This window comes from Gobio gobio (assembly GCF_949357685.1).
Source record: "Gobio gobio genome assembly, chromosome: 24".
NCBI lineage: Eukaryota > Metazoa > Chordata > Actinopteri > Cypriniformes > Gobionidae > Gobio > Gobio gobio.
Window position 1 is genome coordinate 1,563,861 of NC_137120.1, and position 16,265 is coordinate 1,580,125.

The following is a 16,265-nucleotide window of genomic DNA, read 5'->3' on the forward strand; positions in this document are numbered from 1 at the left end:
GTTAATTTTTTATGTTTATCGGCCAATATATATGTTAATTTTTTATGTTTATCGCCGATATATATGTACATTTTTTATGTTTATCGGCCAATATATATGTTCATTTTTTATGTTTATCGCCGATATATTTGTTAATTTTTTATGTTTATCGGCCAATATATATGTTCATTTTTAGTGTTTATCGGCTGATAAAAATAAACATATATAATGATATCCTTATCAGTCACCATATCTGTATCAGTCGATATATGTAAATTTTTTATGTTATCGTTATCGGTCACCATATCTATATCGGCCGATACATGTACATTTTTTAAGTTTATCGGCCGATATACATGTTCATTTTTTATGTTATCGTTATCAGTCACCATATCTGTATCGGCCGATATATGTTAATTTTTTATGTTTATCGCTGATATATATGTTAATTTTTTATGTTTATCGGCCAATATATATGTTCATTTTTTATGTTTATCGCCGATATATTTGTTCATTTTTTATGTTTATCTGCCAATATATATGTTAATGTTTTATGTTTATCGGCCGATATATATGTTCATTTTTAGTGTTTATCGGCTGATAAAAATAAACATTTATATATATGTTCATTTTTTATGTTTATCGCCGATATATTTGTTAATTTTTTATGTTTATCGGCCAATATATATGTTAATGTTTTATGTTTATCGGCCAATATATATGTTCATTTTTTATGTTTATCGGCCAATATATATGTTAATTTTTTATGTTTATAGCCGATATATTTGTTAATTTTTTATGTTTATCGCCGATATATATGTACATTTTTATGTTTATCGGCCAATATATATGTACATTTTTTATGTTTATCGCCGATATATTTGTTAATTTTTTATGTTTATCGGCCAATATATATGTTAATTTTTAGTGTTTATCGGCTGATAAAAAAAATATATAATGTTATCCTTATCAGTCACCATATCTGTATCGGCCGTTATATGTTAATTTTTTATGTTTATCGCCGATATATATGTTAATTTTTTATGTTTATCGGCCAATATATATGTTCATTTTTCATGTTTTCGGCCAATATATATATTCATTTTTTTATGTTTATCGGCTGATTATATATGCTCATTTTTAATGTTATCGTTATCGATCACCATATCTTTGCATTTACACCGCTGCCGGTGAGAGCATCAAAGTGGCCAGAAGTCATTCATTTTCAATGGGAGCCGTGTCGAGCTCCGGTGAGAGTGGCGTGGCACGGCGCGTCTTGGACGATTTGGACATCGAGGAGAGCTGAAATTAGATCAACTTTATGGTAATGAACTATGACGCGGTTCGGCAGCAACCGGGCGGCAACCAATCGGAATGTAGAGAGGATTCCAGAGAACGAGTCTTGTAAACTTTGGTTCCGACCATTAGTTTGCAAGCAAAATGCGCGGGTTGTGAGCGCGTTGTTTGTGTTTGAGCTCCGTCAAATTGATTCATAAATCCTTGATTTTCTTCTTAATACTCGCTTACAAACGAATACTTTCTATTATTTACAGCGTGTGAACATATCTCCGATACGATTCTCTATAAAAAACAATCGGATTGCTTTGATATCGCTACTTATATCCGAACTTCCGCTACTAGCCGTAGCCCGCTAGCCTTGCACGCGTGGTAACTTGTTTACACCGGTAGCCCGCTAGCCTTGCACGCGTGGTAACTTGTTTACACCGGTAGCCCGCTAGCCTTGCACGCGTGGTAACTTGTTTAACGTTACACCCGGTAAACACTGATAGCTACAATTCGCCATCGTAGCACTTCTGCTACAATGGCGAATAACTCGGATGTGTGTCTAATGTTACCTTTGAGTGCAGGTGAGGACACGTTCGAGCTGCATTCGGTGCAGTTGGAGTTGGAGTCGTTGGCGAGTCAGATTCGCGGCCTTCTAGACAGACAAGCTGTGCTGAGAGAGCGGCGAACGGCGCTTGAAACATCACGCGCCGATGCGCACAAGTCAGTGGATACTAACATTTTGACTCCGACCTCGTCTACTCCGCGTGTTTCTCTGCACAGGACCCAAGCACCCAGGACGCGATCATCATCCCTGGTTTCGTTCACTCCGGCACCGACACAGCGCCATGGACCCTGGGTGTTTCCACAGCGGAAGACGCGAGCCAGGACCAGAGCGAGGACCTCTCCGCCCCTCCCGGTCTTCGAGATCTCCACCCGGAACCGCTTCTCCCCTCTTCGCGAGACGGAACGCGACGCTGTGGTCATCGGTACTTCCATCGTCCGGCATGTCCACGCTACCTCAGGTAAAGGCAAGGTTATCACTCACTGCTTTCCTGGTGCTCGAGTTCTCGATGTCGCTGCGCAGGTTCCCGAGATCCTGAACGGTGACGAGCGCATCGGAGCTGTCGTGCTGCACGCGGGGACGAACGACACCAGGCTGCGACAGACGGAGGTTCTGAAGAGGGACTACAGGAGCCTGATCGAGACGGTGCGCAGAACATCGCCTGAAGCAACGATCATCGTGTCCGGACCGCTTCCCACGTACCGACTAGGACATGAAAAGTTCAGTAGATTATTTGCTCTAAATGAATGGTTAATGTCATGGTGTAATGAACAGAAGCTGCTCTTTGTAAATAATTGGAATCTGTTTTGGGAGCGACCTAGGCTCTTCCGTCCTGATGGCCTTCACCCCAGCAGAATCGGAGCGGCTCTTCTGTCGGACAACATCTCCAGAGCGCTGCACACCATCATATGACTAGTAAGTCAAAGTCCAAATAACAGTATTTGCTGTCCTAACTTAATTGACATAAGTACCAATGTAGAACATTATATAGAAACTGTGTCTGAACATAACCCAGCGGGCAATTGATGTCAAAACGACGTCAAATTGACATCAAACATTGACGTCAAAAAACAGGTCAAAAATGCAAATCAAATTGATGTCAAAAACTTGATGTCAATTTGACATCCACACATTGATGTCTTCTCGACCACCAAAATAATGACACAAAAGTAATAATGTAAGAACAATTTATTCATCAGGCTTATATGTAAAAAATACTATTGCATTTTGGTACATACAATACAGGATTTTGTATCTAGAAACAATATTAAGCAAATTAAAATAGCATGGAAAAAGATGATTGATGTAGATAAATGTACACCTAATCTGAATCTGAACACAGATCAATCGCTGCCCATTCCCCCATATCTGTCGGGAGCAGATATAGTTCTTCATATGATTTGTTTATATCAGCCTCTGAAGATGCTGGGCTTGACTGCTGTACAGCACCTGAATGAAGATGGAGCAAATATTGTATTACGTGTTTCACAGCATTTAAAGCATTAATACGATTTTCAGCAACCATCACTTGTTTATCATTTATTCACAAAGTAATTTAAACTCTCTAAAGCTAGTGTTATACTTTCTGTGTTGTGCTGCCATTCTAATAATAAAAGACTTTAACTACAGTAGGCTACTGACAGAACTGATCTTTAGCAAACTGTGTGCCGGTTTGTTTTAGCCTATTTATTATTTATTCCACGGTAAGAACACCATAGTCTTGTGATCTGTGGATGAAGAATTTCTAAAAAAGGAAATGATGATGACAAGGATATTAAACCGAGCTGAAAGGTACGGTGTGTCTTTAGCGCCCCAAATACTATGGTGCGTGTCCACTGGTGTGGAGCAGAGCGAGTGTTTTCATTTAATTCCTATAGAAGCTGAGCTTCACGCTCGCACGTGAGGGAGAAGCTCAGCTTCCAAATGAACATGAAAATGAAAACGCTCACTCTGCTCCACACCAGTGGACACACATGCCTAGTCATAGTTTTCAGTCACATGACTGTTGCGAGCCCTGGAGGGCAGCTCCTGCTGCACTATTTCAGTCACTAAAAGCAGCAGGACGTTTTTAAAATGCTTAAAGGGTTAGTTCACCCAAAAATGAAAATTCTGTCATTAATTACTCACCCTCATGTCGTTTGACACCCGTAAGACCTCCGTTCATATTCGGAACACAAATGAAGATATTTTAGTGTAAAGCTGATGCTGAGAAAGGCTTCAGATAGGCCTCCATTGGCATTCAGTACATTTCCTCTCCCAGGACGCATAAAAGGCACTTAAAACGTCGTTACAAAGTCCATCTCATCACAGTGACGACAATAGTTTTTGTGAGCAAAAAAAAATCTAAATAACACCTTTATCCAGCTTGTTCTTTCCTTCCGTGTGTGCCTCCACGACGCATGCGCGAGAATATGATGCAGATCCGGCGCTCGGACACATGACCCAGAAGGGATTTGTTTACAAGCAGAGGAAGACGCGCGTGTCTAAGCTGTTGAATTCTACATTGATCGTGCTTTAGGTCTCTGCGCAGTGCTCAAATTTGGACTAAAGTGTGCATTTCATGGATTCCCGAACGCTGGCGCCACGTCATATTCTCGCGCATGCGTCGTGGAGGCACACACGGAAGGGAAGAACAAGCTGGATAAAGGTGTTATTTTGATTTTTTTTTGCGCACAAAAACTATTGTCGTCACTGTGGTGAGATGGACTTTGTAACAATGTTTTAAGTGCCTTTTATGCGTCCTGGGAGAGGAAATGTACTGAATGCCAATGGAGGCCTGTCTGAAGCCTTTCTCAGCATCAGCTTTACACTAAAATATCTTCATTTGTGTTCCGAATATGAACGGAGGTCTGACGGGTGTCAAACGACATGAGGGTGAGTAATTAATGACAGAATTTTCATTTTTGGGTGAACTAACCCTTTAACATGAAACACACTATAGGGTGAGTTGCACCAACATTCAATTAAATGGTTAGTTCACCCAAAAATGTAAATTCTGTCATTAATTACTTACCCTCATGTTGTTCGACACCCGTTAGACCTTGGTTCATCTTCAGACACATTAAAATATTTTAGTTGAAATCCGATGGCTGAGAAAGGCCTCCATTGGCAGCAATGACATTTCCTCTCTCAAGACCCATAAAAGGTACTTAAGACGTTGTTAAAAAGTCCTTCTCACTGCAGTGGTTCTACAATAATTTAATGAAGCGTTCTTGTGTCCCGTCTGGGCCTCTGACGTGAACGCGAGAATATGACGTAGAGCCGAAAGCGAGGAGCTTTGTTTACAAGCAGAGGAAGACTCGCCGTATCTAAGCTGCTGAATTCTACATTGATTGTGCTTTAGGTCTTGGCTTAGAGTGCTCAAATGGTGCTAAAGTGTGCATTTCCTGGATGCCCGAACGCCGGCTCTACGTCATATTCTCGTCCATGCGTCATGGTGCTTAGTGTATGGAGGCCTTTCTGAGCCATCGGATTTCAACAAAAAATCCGTTGCTCATCTTAATTCGTGTTCCGAAGATGAACAAAGGTCTTAGTGGACTAATGTAGCATTAGATTTCTATTTTGAATAAATGTTGTTGAATAAAAAAAAATCTATATTAAGCAGCACAACTGTTTCCATTATTAATAATAACTGAGCAGCAAATCATTCGAATGATTTCTGAAGGATCATGTGACACTGACAACTGGAGTAATGATGCTGAAAATACAGCTTTGATCACAGGAATACATTACGCTTAAAAATATATTCAAATAGAAAACAGGTGTTTTAATACTCTTTCACAATGTTATTGTCTTTACTGTACTTTTAATCAAATACATGCAGTCTTGATGGGCATTAGATACTTTTTTCAAAGATATACAACACCAACAACACCAAACTTTTGAATGTGTATGTTTGAGGTTTCACTTACTTGTCACATGGTTCATAGCACCTTAAGAGATGTCCAATAGGAGATCCACTCCAACTCTGCTGGTGCAGGGCTTCAACCTGGAAAGCATCAACATAAACAATTTATCACAGAGCAAACAATATTTAGTATACAATGCCAGGTGTATTAAAAGGAAAGAAGCTACAGCAGAGGTGAAATGTGAGAAAGAAAGGTAAAAAAAAAAGATCTTTCTCAGAAAAGAGAAAGATTAATACAGAACACATTTCTGTTATTCTTAGGGTATCAGAATTTATGTTTTTAGTTACTTATTCATTTAGTATTGTTCATACAGCGTCACTTATATTTGGATGTCAAAGCCTTCTAAAATGAATTAAATAAATAAAACATTTAATATGAGAAAATAAAGAGAAGATAGATGTATGTGATAGGTGAAAAATATTGTTCAAATGGATATGAGATTAATTAACTTCTTCAGTTCACCTGTGTTTCCTACTTCTCTGTCAGCAGCTTCCTTCAGACATGTTGGGATCTTGAGAGCTTCCCCTCTGTTGTAGAGGGGTTATTTTGTCCTTCCTGAAATCACAGAACATTTTTTTTCAATATTTTAACCAGTTTCAGCCAATTTTCGCGATCGCATTTTTTTCTGTGTAAGTGATGTCATCGATTAACATTTAACGTTACTGTAAATTAATTAGCCAACTTCTAATGACCCATTCAATTGGCAGCAAAACCTTTACAAAAACTATCAAAACCTGTCATCTACCATAAATATTTGATTAAAAGTCCAAACTTTTATAAACAAGAGCTTACGTTAACGTTAACTTAACTTACCTGTTCTGAGACGGTTGAGATGCTAATGAACTTCGAAGACACTAAAGTTACATTTCTATAAAGTAAATATTCAACAGAAGCGTCAATTACACGTAAGAAAAGGGTCAGGAACAGTTGTGTGTATTATTTGTGTAACTTTACAGACTAAACTCACCTGAAAGCAGTGAAAACAACAGCGACAGAGGGAGCTTTGCAGCTTGTCGGTTGGTTGTCAGCTGTTGCTTGCTGCGCCGTTTCCATGGCAACTCTGCGCGCTCCAGTGTTTGAAATCGAGTTGAATGTTCAACGCGCACGCCCATTAAAACACGTCAAAGTCACGCAGCATTTACAAACATAAGCATTTATAATTAACACATTACATTTTAATGCAAAATGCCACTCCTCCACATGATAGTGGGACAATTGTGGCACTTTTATCATTTAAGATTTTTTTTATTGTTGTTTTTGCAAACACGATTTTAAAACATTGATTCATGTAAAATATGTTACAAATCCAACACAGTTCGAAAGGAAATGCCAAATGGATGCGTTTCGAGGCCTCAGTTAAGAAAAAATACTTAAACTTAAAGAAAAATAATTACTAAATATTGATGTCAATGTGATGTCAATATGACATCAATTTGATGTCTAAAACATGACATTGATTTGATGTAAATTGAACGTCAAAAATTTTGGCCAACATGTCCATAAAATTAATTTTAGTGCGGGATTAACTTCCGATTTTCACCCAATTAACACTGGAAGAAATTGCTGTCCAAACTGAATTTAAAATGGTGTGTACAGTATATTGGTCAAGTCTTGACTCATATTTGACGTCAAATTGACATCAAGGTGCCCGCTGGGAACTGTGTAGAACATTATATAGAAACTGTGTCTATTCCTCGTTTAGTGAGGTCAAACCTTACATCTACTGTAAGATCTAGGAAAAATCTAATTGTGATTAAACCAGAAAATCTCAATATTAGTGAACAAAACCAATTTTGTACTAACTTAATTGACATAAGTACCAATGTAGAACATTATATAGAAACTGTGTCTATTCCTCGTTTAGTGAGGTCAAACATTAAATCTACTGTAGGATCTAGGAAAAATCTAATTGTGATTAAACCAGAAAATCTCAATATTAGTGAACAAAAACAATTTCTAAAACTAGGTCTTCTAAACATTAGATCGCTCACACCTAAGGCGGTTATTGTAAATGAAATGGTCACAGATAATAGTTTCGATGTACTTTGCCTTACTGAAACCTGGCTTAAGCCAAATGATTATTTCGGTCTAAATGAGTCTACTCCACCAGGATACTGTTATAAGCATGAGCCCCGTCTGATTGGTCGTGGCGGCGGTGTTGCAACAATATATAGAGATATTCTTAATGTTACCCAGAAAACAGGTCACAGGTTTAATTCATTTGAAGTACTAGTGCTAAATGTCACGCTATTAGATGTAAGAAAGAAATCTGTATTATCTCTAGCCTTAGCTACTGTATATAGACCTCCAGGGCCCTATGCTGCTTTCCTAAAAGAGTTTGCAGACTTTCTCTCAGATCTATTGGTCAACGTCGATAAAGCATTAATTGTTGGAGATTTTAACATACACGTAGATAACACAAATGACGCGTTAGGGGCTGCGTTTACAGATCTATTAAATTCCTTTGGGGTCAAGCAAAACGTCACTGGTCCCACTCATCGTCTTAATCACACACTAGATTTAATTATATCACATGGAACCAACCCAACCGATATAGATATTATACCGCAAAGTGATGATGTCACTGACCATTACATGGTAACTTGCATACTGCGTACTGCTGAAATCTGTCATGTTGCGCCACGTTATCGACCAGGCAGAACAATCCTTCCAACCACTATAGATAGATTCTCAAATACCTTACCTGATCTGGCTCAGCTGCTAAGTGAACCCAAACAAACAGATGAACTAGAGGAAATGACTAGCAGTATGAGCACCATTTTCTCTAGTACATTAGAAATTGTAGCACCAATTAGATTAAAAAAGGTTAGAGAGAAAACTAAAGCACCATGGTACAACAGTGCTACACATGTTATCAAGAGAGAAACTCGTAACTTAGAGCGTAAATGGAAACATACTAATTTAGAGGTCTTTAGAATCGCATGGAAAGAAAGTATGTCACGTTATAAAAAGGCCCTAAAAGCAGCCAGGGCTGAGCATCTCCGCAAACTAATAGAAAATAACCAAAATAACCCAAGGTTTTTATTACCACTGTGGCTAGACTAACAAATAAACAAGCATCGCCTGAACAAAATATTCCGTCACAGTTTAGTAGTAATGATTTTATGAACTTCTTCACTGACAAAATAGAAAGCATCAGAAACAAAATTGTAAATGTACAATCATTAATGATGTCTTATGATTCAACCGCAATTATCGCCCCTCAAGAACTACTACACCGCTTTACAACCATAGGACAGGAAGAGCTAAATAAACTTATCATTGCATCTAAACCAACAACATGTTTATTAGATCCAATACCCACTAAACTACTGAAAGAGTTGTTACCTGTAGTGGAAGAGCCTCTTCTCAATATTATTAACTCGTCTTTATCTTTAGGTCATGTTCCAAGAATATTCAAGTTGGCAGTCATAAAACCTCTCATTAAGAAGCCACAATTAGATCATAATAACCTAGCAAATTACAGACCAATATCAAATCTTCCATTCATGTCTAAAATACTAGAAAAAGTTGTGTCCGCTCAATTGTGCTCTTTCTTGCAAGAAAATGATATCTATGAAAAATTTCAATCAGGATTCAGGCAGCATCACAGCACAGAAACCGCACTCGTTAAAATCACAAATGATTTACTTCTAGCTTCTGACCAAGGCTGTATCTCAATACTAGTTCTACTTGATCTTAGTGCTGCGTTCGATACTATAGATCATAAAATACTATTAGATCGACTTCAAAATTACACTGGTGTTCAGGGACAGGCATTAAACTGGTTTAGATCGTATTTATCAGACCGCTACCATTTTGTCTGTCTAAATGGGGAAAAATCAAAGATAACATCAGTAGACTATGGGGTGCCGCAAGGATCCGTGCTAGGCCCTCTGCTATTCTCTATATATATGCTGCCACTTGGTAATATTATAAGAAAATATGGAATTAATTTCCACTGTTATGCTGATGACACTCAATTATATATTTCATCACGACCGGATGAAAACGCTAAATTATCTAAACTGACAGCGTGTGTTGATGATATTAAACACTGGATGACGTGTAATTTTCTGCTATTAAATTCAGATAAAACGGAGGTGTTACTTATTGGTCCAAAAAATTGCCCACAAAACCTCTCACAATACAACTTTAACTTGGAAGGATGTCCTGTCGCTTTATCCACTACAGTAAGAGACCTGGGTGTTATATTAGACCGCAACTTATCTTTCGAAAGTCATATTTCATATGTTACAAAAACGGCATTTTTCCACCTTAGAAACATTGCTAAGCTACGTAACATGCTATCTATTTCTGATGCAGAAAAGTTAGTTCATGCATTCATGACCTCGAGACTAGATTACTGTAATGCTTTATTAGCTGGTTGTCCTGCATCATCGATAAACAAACTGCAGTTAGTCCAAAACGCAGCTGCTAGAGTTCTTACTAGGTCAAGAAAATATGATCATATAACACCAATTTTATCATCTCTGCACTGGTTACCTATTAAGTTCCGTATCAATTACAAAGTATTGCTACTGACCTATAAAGCCCTAAATGGGTTAGCTCCAGTGTATTTAACTGATCTTTTATCGCCCTACAATCCATCGCGCTCTTTAAGATCACTAAACTCGAGGCTTCTGGTCATTCCTAGGATATCTAAGTCCACTAAAGGAGGGAGGGCTTTTTCACATTTAGCTCCTAAACTCTGGAATAGTCTTCCGGATATTGTTCGAGGTTCAGACACGCTGTCCCAGTTTAAAACTAGATTAAAGACGCATCTCTTTAGCCAAGCATTCACATTATAATTAAGTTTTATACTACAGTTAAATCGCACCAACAGCATTAATATTCTGAACAGCAGCTATGCTAATTATTTCCCATCTGCTTTTCTGTTGTTATCTCGGGACACTAGTCCCGAGGTAACTAGTTCGTCAGCTCCAGTTTGTATCCAGCCTCTGATGGAGACTTCAGATGCCCCGACACCTGTGATGAGACGACTCCACGCCTGTGAAGAGACGACTCAACGCCAGCGTTGTTATGGCCTAAAATAATACATGATTGATTAACTTATCCTAACATTTTTTCTTTAACATTCTCTTTTCTAACATTTTTCAATGTACATTTATGAAATGCACTTTCTGTGAAGCTGCTTTGAAACAATGTGTATTGTGAAAAGCGCTATACAAATAAATTTGAATTGAATTGAATTGAATTGAATTGAAAATGGAGGAGAGGTTGATCATTGCGGTGGCGGGTTTGATAAGAAGGCGCGCAACACTATTTATAGGCAACATTTTTGCTCTAGAATGCTTGTTTTTCAGCTGGAATGCAAATCTGCTCAAAACAACAGATTTGAACAATTGCATTAATGCTACACTTCAACAGTTATTGTAATGTAGGTTGCGCACAAATTAATGTTAAAGTTAATTAAAGACAGAAGCTAGCAAACGTCTCCTATAAACTACGTGTTGAAATTAGACTAGCACTTAACCATGAACACAAATGGCTTTTAATTGGTTTATTTCGTTAGCAAACATGCAACTATAATTGTTAAGATCTTTCCATCGATCCGTTTTATTTTCTTTTTCTTACACATTTAAATGATTTCATGAGGTTCACTAATATGGTTATGTCCTACCTGTGGTCAGTCTGCACAAAGGCCGATCAACATGACTGTTTGCTTTGGCCCCTTCAAATACAGTTTAAATAAAGACCAAGCATTCGATCTACGTGAGAGCGTCAGCGCGTCCACGAATCTTTCTACAGTGTTGTTGGCAGGGCGGCCAGAGCGAATTTTGACGCTCTCACTGGCGGCGGCAGGGGCGCAACTACCCAGTGTCAGAGGGGTATGCAGCAACAATTTTGCCCCCCCCAATAACAAATAGTTATTAATAGGCTAATAACGAACATAAAAATAAACATTCGTTTGAAAGTAATTAAAGAGGAAATTATAAGTTAAGCAATATCATACGAGCAAGAGTGCTATTTTCCAGAGTAGCCTATATCAGCACAGTTGCAAAATGTGATATTAATTTTATACAACAGTTCAATAAACAACAAGTTGTCATTTTTTACAGTTTTGCTCTATTTTTCCAACAAAAATAGATTCAAACAAAGTATAGGTTTCGTTCTCGAATAATTCACCGTTTTTGAACAGTCGGTTAGAACAGTTGAATGATTCTAGAATCCACTCACGCCGCCAAATATACTGGCAGTTTTATAGTTTCATAGGCCTGGAATAATTTCATATTTCTATAATTAAAATATTATATTTAGAACATAAATCTAAAAATCTCATGACATTATTTAGGCAATTGTAATTACAGTGTAAGTGGATTTTGATAAATGGTAAGATGGATTTTGTTTATACTGATTTCATTTCATTCTTATAACAGCCATAGTGTATCATGGTAAATAGTGTAATTACTTAAAAAGATGGTCAACAATATGTAATTTAACTTTATAAGAGGTGTGCCCTAAAAAGTAAGCATGCAATTTTGAGAACACCAAGGAAAGAGCGCGTTCATTAGTCTGTTTGGATACTTCAAACACAAGTTTGCACTGCCTGTTTGGTTTACCTGTTTAGCCTACACGTTAAAAGCGTGCGTTTTTTTCAGACTCATAGCGCGCGTCCTCGATTTACCATATAAGCGCGCGTTCTTAACGTGCACTCTGGGGTCACGGAAAACCCGTGTCGGTTTTTTAAATAGCATATCACGTGTCGAGGACGTGCGCTTTGATATAAAACCGGCATCGTTTTGCTCTCAAATCGCAGTCAGTGCGCAATCAGACGCCCACCCAATCGTATTTGAGGGCACCTACTCTAGCCTGTTAGTCCTCTAAAATGTTATATAATATTGAGGAAATACAGAAATTATTTAGAAACGCACAACAGCAGCTACATATAGAAAATACCACAAAAAAATTTCACAACATCGTTTTGGCGCCCCCAAGGTGCAGCGCCGCATATAGCGCATACCCACTTTTTGCGCCACTGCGCGGCGGTGTGAACAGTATTTACTTTGAAACTATTTTCACTCAGAAATTTAGTAGAGAATGTCTAGTAAAAATGTCGTGACACTTTAAATTAAACGTGAAATTTTCAAAAAGTTGAAAGGCTAAAATAGTATTTTCCAATAACCGAAACTTAGATGAATAATTGTTATTTTTATGTTATTTTTTCTTTACTCACCTGTGATTCAGTCTGTGATTGTTAGTGTTGTTGTTATTGGTGTTGGCGTGGTAATTAGCATATGAGGGCGTGGCCTCTGTCTCGTCTGCTCGGCTGTCTGCGATCTGTAGGGGGCGCTGGCTGGTGGCCTGGGTGGCCATCGGGGTTCCTCTCTCCATAGTGAACGGATCCACGTGGTTCCCAAACAGGCCGCCTGCCCTCTGTTGAACAGGGGAATAGAGAGGTGAGATACGGCTGCCCATGCATCTGCCATCTTTGATCGGTTGTGTCTCCGCCCACCCTGTAGATTCCCTCCTCTCCGGCCTCGTCCATCATCGCTCGGTCCATCTCCTCGTCGTTCAGGAGATCTCCAGAAATCGCCCGCTGGAGCTCCGGAGCCGCTTCCTCCTCGATGCTCCTCAGACCCGCCTGAGAGAAAGAGAAAGACCGGATGGTTTGAGACTGTCTGATCGTCGTGTGAAGCATATGAAGAGACGTGGTGGGACCTGTATCTCTGTGGTGTTTTTGTTTTTCTTGTTCGGCCGTATTCCGTAATATTCCTCCTGTCGCTTCATGAACTTCCGGAAGTGGTCCTGGATCAGGAACGTGGCGTAGAACTTCCCCACGGTCACCTCGTCATCTGCGATTTAAGAAAAAACCATTCATGTTGACCCGGAGAGCTTTTTCTCTTTTCTGAAAATGCTAGTTCCTAACTTCCAACCTGAATCCGATATTTGTTGAATATATAGCATAACGAGACACTTACAGGCAATTTAAAAGGCGGGTAATTTTTGACCCGGAACACCAAATTAGGTGAAGGATTTTACACAGGAGTTTTAATAATGCTAAAATGACTGAGGTTTATTATTGAGTATAATCAGTTTTATTTGTGTTTCAGCATTATTCATGAGAGATCTGACCTCCGATTGGCGGGATGACCTGGTCGAGCAGTTTCATGCTGGTGCGTTTCCAGATCTTCTTAATAATTGCACGCAGCTCTTCATTCGCCTGCTCAAAATTACCTGATGGGTGAAAAATGAGAGAATTCAGGATTTAATGGGTGAGTATTAACATTATTTCCATAAATGTATTTATGGGATGCACGATATATCGATCACCATATCAGTATCGGCCGATATATATTTATTTTTAATGTTATCGGCCGATATATGTTCATTTTTAATGTTATCGTTATCAGTCACCATATCGGTATCGGACGATATATGTTCATTTTTTAATGTTATCAGCCGATATATGTTCATTTTTAATGTTATCGTTATCAGTCACCATATCGGTATCGGGCGATATATGTTAATTTTTTAATGTTATCAGCCGATATATGTTCATTTTTAATGTTATCGTTATCAGTCACCATATCGGTATCGGACGATATATGTTCATTTTTAATGTTATCGTTATCAGTCACCATATCGGTATCGGACGATATATGTTCATTTTTTAATGTTATCGTTATCGGTCACCATATCGGTATCGGACGATATATGTTCATTTTAAATGTTATCGTTATCAGTCACCATATCGGTATCAGACGATATATGTTCATTTTTAATTTTATCGTTATCAGTCACCATATCAGTATTGGACGATATATGTTCATTTTTAATGTTATCGTTATCAGTCACCATATCGGTATCAGACGATATATGTTCATTTTTAATTTTATCGTTATCAGTCACCATATCAGTATTGGACGATATATGTTCATTTTTAATGTTATCGTTATCAGTCACCATATCGGTATCGGACGATATATGTTCATTTTTTAATGTTATCGTTATCAGTCACCATATCGGTATCGGACGATATATGTTAATTTTTAATGTTATCGTTATCAGTCACCATATTGGTATCGGACGATATATGTTCATTTTTAATGTTATCGTTATCGATCACCATATCGGTATCGGACGATATATGTTCATTTTTAATGTTATCGTTATCAGTCACCATATCGGTATTGGACGATATATGTTAAGTTTTAATGTTATCGTTATCAGTCACCATATCGGTATTGGACGATATATGTTCATTTTTAATGTTATCGTTTTCTGTCACCATATCGGTATCGGACAATATATGTTCATTTTTAATGTTATCGTTATCCGTCACCATATCGGTATCGGACGATATATGTTCATTTTTTAATGTTATCGTTATCGTCACCATATCGGTATTGGACGATATATGTTCATTTTTAATGTTATCGTTATCGGTCTCCATATCGATATCGGCCTATATATGTTAATTTTTTATCTTATTGTTATCGGTCACCATATCGGTATCGGACGATATATGTTCATTTTTAATGTTATCGTTATCAGTCACCATATCGGTATTGGACGATATATGTTCATTTTTAATGTTATCGTTATCTGTCACCATATCGGTATTGGACGATATATGTTCATTTTTAATGTTATCGTTATCAGTCACCATATCGGTATTGGACGATATATGTTAAGTTTTAATGTTATCGTTATCAGTCACCATATCGGTATCGGACGATATATGTTCATTTTTAATGTTATCGTTATCAGTCACCATATCGGTATTGGACGATATATGTTAAGTTTTAATGTTATCGTTATCAGTCACCATATCGGTATTGGACGATATATGTTAAGTTTTAATGTTATCGTTATCAGTCACCATATCGGTATTGGACGATATATGTTCATTTTTAATGTTATCGTTTTCTGTCACCATATCGGTATCGGACAATATATGTTCATTTTTAATGTTATCGTTATCCGTCACCATATCGGTATCGGACGATATATGTTCATTTTTTAATGTTATCGTTATCGTCACCATATCGGTATTGGACGATATATGTTCATTTTTAATGTTATCGTTATCGGTCTCCATATCGATATCGGCCTATATATGTTAATTTTTTATCTTATTGTTATCGGTCACCATATCGGTATCGGACGATATATGTTCATTTTTAATGTTATCGTTATCAGTCACCATATCGGTATTGGACGATATATGTTCATTTTTAATGTTATCGTTATCTGTCACCATATCGGTATCGGACAATATATGTTCATTTTTAATGTTATCGTTATCCGTCACCATATCGGTATCGGACGATATATGTTCATTTTTTTATGTTATCGTTATCGTCACCATATCGGTATTGGACGATATATGTTCATTTTTAATGTTATCGTTATCGGTCTCCATATCGATATCGGCCTATATATGTTAATTTTTATCTTATTGTTATCGGTCACCATATCGGTATCAGCGATATATGTTCATTTTTAATCTTATTGTTATCGGTCACCATATCGGTATCAGCGATATATGTTCATTTTTAATG

The 16,265-nt window shown here is 37.7% G+C and overlaps 2 protein-coding genes across 2 annotated transcripts in view; one reads left to right on the forward strand and one right to left on the reverse strand.

The window, feature by feature from the left end:
* cacna1sa (calcium channel, voltage-dependent, L type, alpha 1S subunit, a) overlaps positions 1-16,265 on the reverse strand; it is a 50,895-nt gene that overhangs the window by 4,348 nt on the left and 30,282 nt on the right. Inside the window, exons 38-41 of the mRNA XM_079808481.1 lie at positions 13,834-13,935; positions 13,420-13,553; positions 13,214-13,342; positions 12,935-13,134 (exon numbers count right to left, since the gene is read on the reverse strand). Coding sequence (XP_079664607.1) covers positions 12,935-13,134; positions 13,214-13,342; positions 13,420-13,553; positions 13,834-13,935 — 565 coding nt within the window. The remainder of the gene's footprint in view (positions 1-12,934; positions 13,135-13,213; positions 13,343-13,419; positions 13,554-13,833; positions 13,936-16,265) is intronic.
* LOC307121077 (uncharacterized protein) lies at positions 1,708-13,922 on the forward strand. Its single transcript, XM_079808491.1, has 2 exons — positions 1,708-2,743; positions 13,812-13,922. Exon 1 carries the CDS (start codon positions 1,802-1,804, stop codon positions 2,738-2,740), a length of 939 nt encoding a protein of 312 aa, XP_079664617.1. The 5' UTR covers positions 1,708-1,801; the 3' UTR covers positions 2,741-2,743; positions 13,812-13,922.